The 14191-nt window shown below is 40.4% G+C and overlaps 1 protein-coding gene across 1 annotated transcript in view; it reads right to left on the reverse strand.

Annotated features, from left to right (window-relative positions):
• Nucleotides 1-620: 620 nt before the first annotated feature.
• The window catches only part of STON1 (stonin 1), a 64479-nt gene continuing 50908 nt past the window's right edge, over nt 621-14191 (reverse strand). Inside the window, exons 3-4 of the mRNA XM_015112322.3 lie at nt 7641-7843; nt 621-3884 (exon numbers count right to left, since the gene is read on the reverse strand). Coding sequence (XP_014967808.3) covers nt 3810-3884; nt 7641-7843 — 278 coding nt within the window. The 3' untranslated portion in view covers nt 621-3809. The remainder of the gene's footprint in view (nt 3885-7640; nt 7844-14191) is intronic.

Raw genomic sequence — 14191 nt, forward strand, 5'->3', positions numbered from 1 at the left:
GAAAGGCTTTGAGTAGTAGTAATCTTATGCATGTATTCATTTCATTTTTTTAAATTTAATTTTATTTTATTTTTGAGACGGAGTCTCGCTCTGTCGCCCAGGTTGGAGTGCAGTGGTGCAATCTCAGCTCACTGCAAGCTCTGCCTCCCGGGTTCACGCCGTTCTCCTGCCTCAGCCTCCTGAGTAGCTGGGACCACAGATGCCGGCCAACATGTCTGGCTAATATTTTTGTGTTTGTATTTTTAGTAGAGACAGGGTTTCACCATGTTAGCTAGGATGGTCTCGATCTCCTGACCTCGTGATTCGCCCACCTCAGCCTCCCAAAGTGCTGGGATTACAGGCGTGAGCCACCGCGCCCGGCCTCTTATCTTTATGAGTCATGATTATACCCTATTTTTAAAATCATCTTTTATAACATTATCAACTATACTTTGATGATGTCATTTTTCCAGGATATGCCAAGAGGTCATGGTCACTGACTCCTTAAGATTGGAGTCTGACATATGCCTGACAGAGAGTCAATTGTTTAAGGTTATTGAAATTGACTTCATACCTTAAGAAAAAAAAAGAACCCCAGGTCTTGCAGAAGAAGATATACATTCACAGCACAGTAAGAATCATTTGAAATACATTTTTAATTTTTGAAAAATCAATATTTAATCTACAAAATATTTTGTTACATGATTATTAAGGCTCAACCTGTTTTGTATTTGCATTGACAGAATATAAAACCATACTTTAAGTAAAACATTATAATAGTCATTGTTAAGAAAGACCTTCTAACTGAATTTATAAGAAAAGGGGCTGTATCACAAGCATAGCTCTGGAATGAAGGGAACTAACATCCTAGAACTGTCTAATATATACATCAGGTTGTAAAATTCCAGCCTTTATTTATGTGCTGGAAAGTATCTTTTTTACATATCTTTTTTTAATGGATGAACTCTTGTGATTCCCACAGAAAAAGGAAATGTCCTTAAATTTAGATCTGCACAAATGATCTACCCATGAATTCATTTACACTGTTAATGTGATCCTGTAACTGGAAAAGTGAGCAGACGAGTCACAAACTGGTCAGCTCCTTGGAAGTCTGCTCATTTGACTCCAAAATGGCCAAACTCACAATGGAATGATCTAAAGCAAAATGAATGCTAGAAAGGAATCTTTCCTCCCTCATTCCTTTCCTTCCCCGCTTCCCTCCCTTAAAAGCAAGGGTTTTTTGAAGATCACTATTCTAGCAAGGGCAGTTCTACTTAATTTGAATCCTACCTGATTTTTCTCCTAGAGTTCTGTAGTCACATCTGACCTCTTGCCAGTTCTGAGGTCAGAAGAATTGAATAAGCCTCCCCTCTCTACACAGAATGTTAATTTAATACTAAGTAATGAATATTTAAGGGTCCTAATAGATGTGTGAATTAACAATTATGCCGTAACACCCCGCTGTTAATGCTTTCACCCTCTGCATTGCCACAGACACTCCATTTGGGCTTTAGTCCAGCTTTTTTATATTGTCAACACTGAATCTTGAGATGTCCTGTAGGCCCGGTGGCTTGTGAGTGAATAACCCTGGTAGGGAGGGATACTAGTCGACCTGTGAAGCATGGGGGGCAATTAAGTGAACCCTCTGCTGAATATATTTTGAGGTGTAAATAGTCATTAAGTTCATCCTAATCAGACTGTGAGTTCTTTGTCGCAGGATGCCATAAAACACACTCAGAAAAGAATGGCAGTAATTAACCCAGCTAACTTCACTGGGACCGTGGGTAGCATCAGTTTCGGCCTGCCTCCGTATTTGTTCTGAGCAGACTGAAGTCACTCTAGAGTGCGCCCACATCAGATGATAAGAAAAGATGGTGGAATTTTTTTAAATGACATACACAGATTTGCCCTACTCTATATCAACAGTGAGCCTCAAGCATATGATATTATAAGCAAGGCATCAAATGTAGTTTAAAAGAGAAATAGCAGCCAGGCATGGTGGCTCATGCATGTAATCCCAGAACTTTGGGAGGTCAAGGCTGGCGGATTACCTGAGGTCAGGAGATCGAGACCAGCCTGGCCAACATGGGGAAACTCCATCTCTACTAAAAATACAAAATAATTTTAGCTGGGCATGGTGGCTTGCACCTGTAATCCCAGCTACTTGGGAGGCTGAGGCAGGAGAATCGCTTGAACCCAGGAGACGGAGGTTGCAGTGAGCCAAGATCATGCCACTGCACTCCAGCCTGGGCAACAGAATGAGACTCTGTTTCAAAAAAAGTAAAAAATAAAAACAGTAATAGCAATTCCTTTCAACCAACCATCACCTTTTGCATCCTTTGCCTTTAGAGTAAAATAATGAAAAGCAATAAAATCTGCTGATTGATACAGACCATCATAAATGTTTGTCTTAATCTGTTTTTGAACAGATTGCAATGGATGTAACATAATATTAAATAAAACACATGAAATAAACTCTCTAGGCCAACACATAAATGTTATTTGGAAGAACATTAAATCAGTTTTGACTCAAAACAAATCTAGCAAATAGAAAAAAAACCTCCTAATTATGTTTAAGATTCAACATAAATTGAAGGCATATTAATACCACATGGGGGAGTTTGTTTTTCAGACTACAAATAAATCTGGAAAATAGATTCCATACATTTTAAAATTCTCACTTTTCACTGTAAATGCTAAAAGGAAATTATAAATGGAATTATAGCTACTAATGCTATTGACTTTTCATTAAAAACCAAACCATTATAGTCATTTACCTGACTCTGAAGAATAAAAATGTTGCCTCTTAGAAATCTGGGTAAAGTACCAAGTATCTTTCACTTTGCTCACCTTAATGAAAAATACTCCAAAATAAGCAGAATTAGCATAAAATAGCATGATAGCAGAACTAGTATAAAATAATCATCATGTGATTTAAACTTCTACTCAAGAGAGGCTTGTGTTCATTACAAATAATACTTTATCAAAATATATCCTTAGAGTCTGTACTTTTGGAAAATAGTATTTATAAATTTTAAAAATTCATCTTTAATATCTATAAATATTTTAACTAGTGTCTAATACTCAGATTCCATTTTGAAAGGAATCCTGCCAAGTGAAAGGAAATACGTCTTAGTGATTTATACTAAAATATGTAGGACAACAGAAATAGCTTCTTTGCAGCACACACTAGAATACAAACACATTTTGAAAATGACAATACAGTAGGAGAGAGACAGGTACCAAATATAGCCAATTATTACTTACCAATGTGGTAAGAGGACAGGAAAATAAGTAATTCAAAAGCACAGATACTTCCAAATCTACATTTTAGCCTGTAGTTTCAACATCATTCTATACCTAGCCACATTTCAGAGGCAAGCAAGAGGGAAAATTAAGTATTTTGGTGTATGTCTCCTTTGATTCCCTCACCCTCTAGTACAGGCACTAACCAGCAAGAAGAGATGGGAAAAAATAAAGACGGCACCTCAGTAATCCAGGGAGCAAAACAATCAGCCACTGAGTAATCAAAAATCAAACAGGCTGTAGGGTCACACAATGAGTAATTGTGCCTTTGAGTTTCAATAGGAAGCAAAACATCACACAAATTATAGAAACATTTTAGATCGAACCCCTAGGACAAAAACATATGAAAAGCATAAAACACAGATTGTTCAGTTTTAGGTCTAAACTTCTCTAAACACAGTCATCAGACCTGTCTTAAAACCACTGTTCAGAAGTCATTTCCACTCTACAGTAGCAGGACTTGGTGTGGTGTCGGTGAATTACATATTTGACAAGTGGGCTGTCATCATAAACTCTCGCTACTCCTACTGAGTTATGCAGTCACCAATTTTATCTGGGTCTTCTCCATCGATTTTAATCCACTTCTTTTCTATTTCAACCTGTTATGCAAAAGCAAAACACAGGCAGCATTAACAAATGCAACGCAGCACTCACACCTCTTCAGTCCTATTTTATACATGCGACACAGACTGCACAAACCTCACCCTTTGGACACAGACACAGCCCTCTACCCTCCTACAGCAGCTTCCAAGTGAGGCACTCTGCTCTCCTGTTGAACAACAGAGCCCCCCACAAATCCTCCCCGCCAGGGTCAAATCTTCAAGAGCACCAAAACTGTCTTCTAAGTCAAACGTAGTTTTTATAAAATGTGTACAGAATACATATATTGAGAAAAACATTTACAGATCTGACTAGACATATGACCAATTATCCCTCCCCCTGAATATATGGCTGTATCTTATATCTAGCCATTGGCTCCCCTGAGATTTATAATGCACCCAATTATCTAACTGAAACAAACCAGCTTACAAACTATTAGGTTGGTGCAAAACTAATGGCAAAAACCGTGATTACTTTTGCAGCAAACTAATAGTAAGCCAGCTGGGCCAAACCATCTGCTCTTCATCATTTTTGTCTCAGCTCAAACGTCACATCCTCCCGGAGGTCCTCCAGGACTACCCCAGATAAAGTCCTCCGGTCGTTCTCTATCCTGTTACCCTATTTTATTATCTTCTTATAATTTGTCGTTAGTTGAAATCATATTATTTATTTATCTACTAACTGTTTTTCATGTCCCCCCACTAGAAACTATGCTCCATGAGGACAGGGACTTTGTCTCTCTGTTCACACCGCTGTGTCCCTGCATGTGGAGCGGTATCTGGCACTTTAAAACTGTAACAGAGAATTACTGAATGGAAGAAAACATTTTGAAACTGCCGCCAGGTGCAGATCAACTAGTAAATGCCATTAAAGCTAGAGATACTTTGTAATTTTTAATTGTCCACTAAAACTGCATGAAGCTGGCACGTCCTGTGAATAAGAAAATAAGTATAAATGTAGTCTCCATGCGAACTTAACCTACATTTCAGTCACACATAATAGTTATATACCTAGTGTTACAGGTCAGGTTCCCCAAGAAATAGACTCTGAGATGGAGATCCGTGTGCAGAAAGTTTACTGGAGAGTGCTGTTGAGTTCAACATTCACGGAAACATTGCAGGAAATGAAGCTAAATGGGCAGAGAGAGAAGCTGGGCTGCCATGTAGTCAGAATGAAGGCTTCTGCCCATGCCTTGGAGAGCTGAAGCTGGGCTGACCTACAGAGTTAGCCCAAGTTGATGCAAAGGTGTCTGTCCACCCCTGCCTAGATTCCAGGAAGGAGACATGACCTCGGGGAAGGCAGCTATCTTCAGCCGAGGCAATTCCCACATGCTGGGGAAATACATCCTTCAGGTCACAGCACTACCTATCACACTACCTTTATCAGCAGAAAAAGGTAACTGGACCCAAACATAGACTTCTTTTTTTTTTTTTTTTTTTTTTTTTCTGGAGACGGAGTCTCGCTCTGTCGCCCAGGCTGGAGTGCAGTGGCCGGATCTCGGCTCACTGCAAGCTCCGTCTCCCGGGTTCACGCCATTCTCCTGCCTCAGCCTTCCCGAGTAGCTGGGACTACAGGCGCCCGCCACAGGCGCCCGCCACCTCGCCCGGCTAGTTTTTTGTATTTTTTAGTAGAGACGGGGTTTCACCGTGTTAGCCAGGATGGTCTCGATCTCCTGACCTCGTGATCCGCCCGTCTCGGCCTCCCAAAGTGCTGGGATTACAGGCTTGAGCCACCGCGCCCGGCCCAAACATAGACTTCTAAACAGATAGTCCAAAAATAAAGAAAAATCCTGACTCACATTACTATAGTATAGGAAACCCAGTTGATATTAACGATGTCATCTATAATATCACTATTTTTAATAGAAATAAATGAGTAGGAAATCAGGATGGCATTAATCATTGCTGCAAGTCAAGCAACACATAGATTTTAAAATGCTATTCGAGGGGCACACGTCCTCAGGACCTCCTGAGGGCTGTGTCACAGGCAAAATTTAAATTTTTAAAAAATAAAATAAATGATACTAGAAATTATAAAATGTTGCTCATGTGAAAGTCAGAAGGGAAACATAAATTCTAAACCGAACCACCTGTCTGTAATGCAATGTCTAATTTTTGTGATTTTTGAAATATTTTCTAGTTATAAAATACGTTTAGGTCACGTGTGGTGGCTCACACCTATAATCCCAGCACTTTGGGAAGCCGAGGCAGGCAGATCATGAGGTCAGGAGTTTGAGACCAGCCTGGCCAGCATGGTGAAACCCCATCTCTACTAAAAATACAAAAAATTAGCCAGGCGTGGTGGCAGGAGCCTGTAATCCTAACCACTCGGGAAGCTGAGGCAGGAGAATTGTTTGAACCCAGGAGGTGGAGGTTGCAGTGAGCCGAAATCGTGCCACTGCACTCCAACCTGGGCAACAAAGCAAGACTCCATCTCAAAAAAAAAACCAAAAACAAACAAAAAAAACCTTTTAAACAAGACCAGCAAGATACATCACCATTTCAAGATACTGTGGGAAATATGTGGCAGAGGACATCCATATACGTACGAAACTTGAGGATAAGGAGGGAAAACAAGTTTAGAAACAGATGTAAGTGTATGTCCTCCTTTAGTTCATCTGCCTAAGAATGTCTGTCCTAAGTTCATCAGAAGAGCTGATGGCAAACATTTAAAACCACCATAATACCAGGCTGGACATGGTGGCTCACACTTGTAATCCCAGCACTTTGGGAGGCTGAGGCAGGAGGATCACTTGAGACCAGGAATTTGAGACCAGCCTGACCAACATAGTGAGATCCCATCTCTATTTAAAAATTTTAAATAAAACTTTAAGCTACCAATAGGCTAGGCATGCTGTCTCATGCCTGTAATCCAGTACTTTGGGAGGCCGAGATGGTCAGATCACCTAAGGTCGGGAGTTTGAGACCAGCCTGGCCAACGTGGCAAAACTCCATCTCTACTAAAAATACAATAATAATAATAATAATAATAATAATAAATAATAATAATAGCTGGGCATGGTGGCGCCTGTAATCCTAGTTACTTGAGAGGCTGAGGCAGGAGAATCGCTTGGACCCAGGAGGTGGAGGTTGCAGTGAGCCAAGATCATGCCACTGCACTCCAGCCTGGGTGACACAGTGAGATGCCATCTTAAAAAAAATAATAAAAAAAATAAAAAACTGAAAACTACCATAATAGAGAAACTCGGCATTTCCTAAAGCATGCTGCACAGAATACTATTCCACAAGATAGGGATAAGTGTTTTATATACACACACCCACATAGACAAGACACAATAGCCAATGAATTGGAAAAACTGGGTTAACTAAGTTTAACAAGTTTCCTTATTGCAGGACCTCTTGGGGGCCTTTATTTAACATTAATTTAGTATATGGCATTCCCTAACTTATTTTTTTCTTGGATAATTATTTGGGACATGTGTTCTGCAGCACATATTTTGAGAAATTTGCCCTAACATCATAATTTTTCTTATAAATATACTTCTAAAATGTAGATTCATTTTTAATATACATTTTTCATTGAGAGCTAAATTATTAAGTGTTCCCAACATTCTCCAGAAGGGAGAGGAAGTGCTAAGCTCACTGGTGGCCATCAAGTTTCCAAAGCTGAGATCCTCTCTAGGGCAAATCCCACCACACATATACACACACACAACACACACACGATCACAAAAGACAGCAAAACAAATATTTAAAGCCAAATCAGGTCACAGTTCTGGAAGCTGTGGGATGTACCTGGATGTTGTAGCAAGCTCGCTGCTGAACATGTTTCTGTGGCTGGACATCACTCTCCACCCCCAGAGACCTGACCTCTGTCTTTGAGGCACAGGTGTCAGGCACGGAAAACTCAACAGTAGCAAATGGATACCAATCAGAGGGAATTTCTTGGTCTGATCCAAGCTCTAATTTGTATGACAGACAATGAGGATGATCAAGACCTTGAGGAAAGAAAAAATCAAATAGTCAAAGTATTTTAATGGCCATTGAACATTTCTCTTCAACATAAAAGGCATTCATCTCTCTTACTAAGGAATTTCATTAGCACTGCAGCAGTGCAAATTCCATTTAAACAACATACCATGAAAATCTACGATTTTGCACTAACTAGGGGAAAGCTGTCTGCGATTTTTAAGTGCTAGCTTTAAAAGTATGACTTTATTACTGTTTTGAATGAGTGGTAAAAATTTAAAAATAGAAAAAATAAAAAATATATTACTATACGCAGGCACAGATGAACTCCTAAAAACGTTTTCAATTAGAAGTATTACTAATATTAATTAGAAATATTACTATATTTAGCAGATTATATTAGTATATAATATATAATATAATCATATTATTACTATATTATAATACTAATATAATCTGCTAAACATTTATATTAAGCAATATTGTTTAATATTAATGTTTAATTTATATTAAACAATATAGTAATATTGCTAAACTTAATTGTTTTCCTTAATTAAAAGATATGAGTAATATTTATATTAAACATAATCATTTGGCCACAATGTGCTCAAGACCTGTACAAGCCTCTTTCTCTTAGACTAACATCTTATAATTATTAATTTATTCATTTTCTTACAATCTATTTATAGATAACTCAAAAATAAACATCCCAAATTAAGTCATATTTTTAAATTCTGATTTTTAAAAGCTAAACTTAACTTTTCAGAAAATGTTCCAGGCCAAGAATTCTTTTTTCAGTGGAACAAATTATTTTTCCCTACTCTAATTCTCACTCATCTTTCCAAAATACTTTGACTGAAACAGCTATAGAGAGTGGAAATGGACATATTGGCCTTGAATATTTTAATCTAATATTGGTTTTCACTCAATTTGTCACTTATTGAGCATCTATGCTATGCCAGGCCAGGTTCAGTGCCAGACCCAGAGATATTGGATATATTCAAAGATTTTAGATGAGGGTCATAGAGTATGTGTGTGTGTGTGTGTGTGTTATAAAGAAATGAAAAATATTTTCATTGTAATCACTGTAGCAGCTTTACAAACATTCTGTGATCCTGTTGCATTGTTCATGGCATCTCCATATCCAATGTGGCTATCTTTACTTAAATAAATGTATGACATAAGAGTAATTTCAAGAACCAAATTAAATTACTGTACCACTGACATAGTTGGAGAAACAGCATTCCCATCAGAATATAGCTTTAGGCACAAAAACAAGAGTTTAAAGGATTTCACTTAATTCTTAAAAGATAAATTACCTTTCCTTCCATACAACCTGTTTCTTGTAGAGTGACTAATAGAATTCTAAGGCTGTAAAAAGCCTTGAAAAGTCATCAATCAATTAACTAACAGATGCTCATTAGCCATCTCTACCACTTACAGAAAGGGTAGGACAACAGTGGCCTCTGAGGTGCTCTTAACAACCTGGATCACTGCAGGCAAGTGATAACTTCATTCTCATACACACATACCCAGAGAGATTCCACTCCATTACTCTTTCTAGTCCTCTGCCTGCAGTGAGGATACAGTAAGTTCATTTACACTTACTGCAGGCACTCCTCAGTCTTGTTATGGCAAAGTGATTAAGGCTAGGGTTACAAATTGCTTATCTCTCTGAGCCTCAGTTTCTCCATCTGAAAATGTGGATAATGAGGATAACCTGAACCTTATAAGGGCTGTTGTGAGGATTAACCAGTTCATACACATACAGCACTGGGGCAGTAGTATTCTATAGCAATATAGATGAGCTAGACATATTATTTTGTGAAGTGCTATTCAATTATAAAGCCAGAATTATTTAATTACTATAATTTTGCTAATAAAGGGACTGTGAATGCTACACATTCAGAGTCAAAAATTATACTAGACATGATCTGATTTGATACTCACACTTTATAAGAAAAACTTATTTGGGGAAATTTTACGACGAAAACTGAAGAAAAGAACTAAACCCAAGTTGAAGACTCAGTGCTACAAAAGTGTCAGAAACAAAACCTTTCTACCTGCTTTTCTTTAAAAATGGTAAAAGAAAGCCTTTTTCCTTTCAAATTTTCCGGCTTATTTTTTATGGCTTTTGAAAATGCTAAATGCTCTACAATGTTTAGTAACACACTCCCTCTTCAGACTTTGTGCTCCATAGGGACAGGTGTCATGTCTGTCCTTAGCACAATGTCTGTCATGTTTGGGGCTTCACGGAGTATTTGTCAAATTCACCAATTAATGAATAAAAGATAAAGGAAAATCATGTTATCTCAGTGCTGACCACCAGGGGGAACTGTCCAGCTTTGGTCATTGTTCTCTCAACATCATTCCTTTTCTTAGGACGGGGGATCAGTAAATCACAAAATCTTAGGTCTAGTTGCTATCCAGTCCCTCTTGAACCAAAATATTTTACATCTGAAACTGAAACTGAACTGTTAGAGGGCCAAAGGGAATGAATAGCAAGAGGATAACACAAGTGGAGGAGGAGAGAGCAACCAATATGCTGATGACAGGGCAGAGAAAAAAAGAGAAAAGTAGAAAAATTTGGAAATTAGAGGTAGATATATTTAATTGATCCTCCACCACTCTCATTCCTCTTACTAATTCTGTGCCACCATATACACCTCCTCTGGCTAACCAGCATCCTCATTTGTCTTCAGCTGTATTTCTTTTTCTTCCTTTCTCTTTCTGTCTCTCTCTCTACCACCCCAACAAAGCCTAAGCTCCTCTGCTGTCATTCACACCTTAGTATGAATGAAGTCTGTGAGCTAGTGCCTCAGGCAAACCTTTGTTGTAAAATGAGAGACCTGCCCACTGTTGAAGGAATACTAAACATTGACAAGCTGGTTAGAAGGGACATTAAGGGACCAGCACCCCTTCCCACTTTTCCAGAAATCACAGGTGATTTCCTCAATAAAAAATGTCAATCCTAATCCCTTGAATTCCCAGGAAGGCAAAAAAAAAAAAAAGTTTTATAATTAGAGCATAGTAGACTAGTTTATATGTTCTTGCCAGGTGCGGTAGTTTACACCTGTAATCCCAGCACTCGGAAGGCCAAGGTGGGTGGATTGCCTGAGCTGAGGAACTCGAGACCAGCCTGAGCAACATGGCAAAACCCCATCTCTACCAAAAATACAAAAAATTAGCCAGGCATGGTGGCACATGCTGTGGTCCCAGCTACTTGGGAGGCTGAGGTAGGAGGATGGCTTGAGCCTAGGAGGTAGAGGTTGCAGCGAGCTGAGATCTCCCCACTGCACTCCAGTGCTATTCATTCTGTTTCCATTTTCGAAGTATCTTTTCAAATAATGCATGTTTTTCAGAAACTATCTTGAAAATGATAAAATTTTAAAGAACTTTTTAAAAACTTTTTGTTCTCTAAATACACAACTGATCTAAAAGTCATATAGAAAAATAGAGATGCATTCTGGGATCCTACTGTTCTAAGTGTGTTCCTTGGGCCAGATGCATTGGCATCACATCAGCACTTGTTAGAAACACAGTATTTCAGATCCCACCTGCTTAGTCAGAATCCACATTTGAACAAGGTGATACCTCAGCACACACAAGTTTGAGAAGCACTGCCTCAGGACAAAGATTTCCTTTCTGCTCCAATCTTATTATTACCATACTTCTCAAGAGGCAAATTAGGTTATAGCCTGCCCTGGCACCCTCTCACTCTCTGCATTGCCCTCCCCACCCCCTCAGTGGAGAAGCTTGGTGCAGGGCCCTGTAATCCCAGTTATGTCCTGCCCCAAGCCAGGCCTACAGCTGCACCATGCCCTCTGGACGCCACCTGACACAGCCCCACTGTGTTTTCCCTGGGCCTCCTCTTTGTGCACAGACCTGATCTCAATAAAGCAGCTGTGATCCCAAAGGATTTGTTCAGTGAATTATCACTGTGTAATTGACTGAAATGCCTGTAAAATGTTGTCCTGTGTGGGCCTGGTGATATGACAGTTTTACAAAAGAATTCCTGAAGGCCAAGATCAGGTTCAGTCAGTTTCCCTGGAAATGCCATTCTTGTCATTGTTCTTGGTGAGCTCCACTGCTAATAAATACTCATGGGAGGCCGGGCGCAGTGGCTCATGTCTATAATCCCAGCATTTTGGGAGGCCAAACCAGGCAGGTCACGAGGTCAAGAGTTTGAGACCAGCCTGGCCAATATGGTGAAACCCCGTCTCTACTAAAAATATAAAAATTAGCCGGGCATGGTGGTGCACACCTGTAGTCCCAGCTACTCGGGAGGCTGAGGCAGAAGAATCTCTTGAACCCAGGAGATGGAGGTTGCAGTGAGCCAAGATCATGCCACTGTACTCCAGGCTGGGTGGCAGAGCGAGACTCTGTCTTATAAATAAACAAACAAACAAATAAATAAATAAATAAATGCTCATAGGAGAGCAATAATAGAGCTCTAGAAGACACAGGTATATGCAGAGCAGGGAGGAATGATCCCTGCCGAGGGGATCAGGTCAGTAGTTCTCAACCCTGGCTGCATGAGCCTTTAGAAATATCAATACCTGGGCCTCATCTTCACAGAGCCTGATTAGTAGGGGATGGGGCCCAAATATGGGTATGTGTTTGAAGCTTTAATGATGCTAACATGTGGCCAGGGCTGGGAAACAGATTGTAAAAGGATAGGTGATGAGAAGATCCCAGGTGATCTCAGCTAATGGCACCATTGCCCACCTATCCACCAAAGCCAGAGCCCCTGACCTTGTCCCATCCCCTCGCTTTCCCTCATGCCCATAGAGAATCTATCATCACTGAAGGGCACCTCCTCTGAATTCGCTCACCCATCTCTTGCCTCTCTCACCGCCACTGCCTTTGCTCAGCATCCCTCACCTCCTCCCAACTTGCCTGTGTCTATAATCTACTCCTAAATCTTTCCTCTGCACTGCACGCCGGCATTTCTGAAACAAGATATGATTCTGTAGCAGTCACGCCTGAAAACAACCCTGAGGCCCTGTTGACAGATAAACTTCACACCCCACAGCACGGCCCACAAGGTTTTCGTACACTGGTCTCTTCACTCACCACTCCCTCAGCCCCAAAACTTAGGTAAGAGCCCCCACCTACACACCTGTGGTTCTGCTGTTTCTTTCTTTGATGGAAACTCTATTGACTCTCCCAGCCATCAGCTCTTAAGCGAAGCCCTCCCTAGTCCCCAGGCAGTTTATCACCCTTTCCTCTGGGATCCCTAAGTGCGTCTGTTTGTCTAAGCCTGGAGCTGTGCACTTTTCCACAGTGCACTTGGGTGGCTGCTTCAGCGTCGGTCCCACCTTCTAGACTGTTAAGCTTCTGGTAGAGTAGGAATCATGTCTGTGTCTGTATCTCCTAAACACTCAGCACAGAGCCTATACCTAGAAGAAATTTCGCAGATGTTTGTGGAGTAAATGAGTGAGCCTCCTTCTCAATAAATTCTTGTTGATTGAATCAGTTAACTACCCCATTAACTCTGAAAAAAAAATGCAGTGTTATAAACAGGATCATTTTCACAAAAAGCTTCATACATGTTTGCACTCCCAAAGTTAGAAAAGGTGATTGGTATGGTTTCTCAGTTTGAAAATTAAATGTGGTCACCCTGGCCAGGCTTTAGCCAAGTGCTTAGTTCCTTCAGGGCCTCCCGGAGCACCTGCTCTAAGTAGAGCAATAGGAATGGACTACAAAGGGGGCCTGTGCTCTTGTCCTTCTGACATCACGTGCACAAGCCCACAGCCTGAGCCTATTGTGCTTCTCTCTCAAAAGCATAATTACCACTTCAAGTCTATGCAAAAACTGCTTTGGACCTTTTGTTCCAGTCCCTGTGACCATCTCTATAGGATCAACAGAAAACAACAGGAGTTAGTTTATCACCCAGATTTCAAGGGAAACCTGCAGATCCAGGAGGTTCCAACAGGCATTCCAGCCTGCCTGACTTTCTGCCTGCCTCTCTTTCCCTTTTTGTTTAGCAAAACAAAAGCTAATACTCTGATTTCGTTTAAACCCTCTAACCTAAAACTAGCACAAATAACTTTTAGAATAGACCATTTGGAACCTTGTATGAAGACCTCCAAACTGGTTTCTCTGGCATGAAGATGCAAATGGTTCAATTTGCCTCTCTAGCTAAGTTATAAAAGAAAGCAGGGGCCAGGCACGGTGGCTCACACCTGTAATCCCAGCATTCTGGGAGGCCGAGGCGGGTGGATCACCTGAGGTCGGGAGTTCGAGACCAGCCTGGCCAACATGGTGAAACCCCATCTCTATGAAAAATATAAGAAATCAGCCAGGTGTGGTGGTGTGGGCCTGTAATCCTAGCTACTTGGGAGACTGAACCACTAGAATTGCTTGAACCCAGG

Source organism: Macaca mulatta, chromosome 13 (genome assembly GCF_049350105.2).
Source record: "Macaca mulatta isolate MMU2019108-1 chromosome 13, T2T-MMU8v2.0, whole genome shotgun sequence".
NCBI lineage: Eukaryota > Metazoa > Chordata > Mammalia > Primates > Cercopithecidae > Macaca > Macaca mulatta.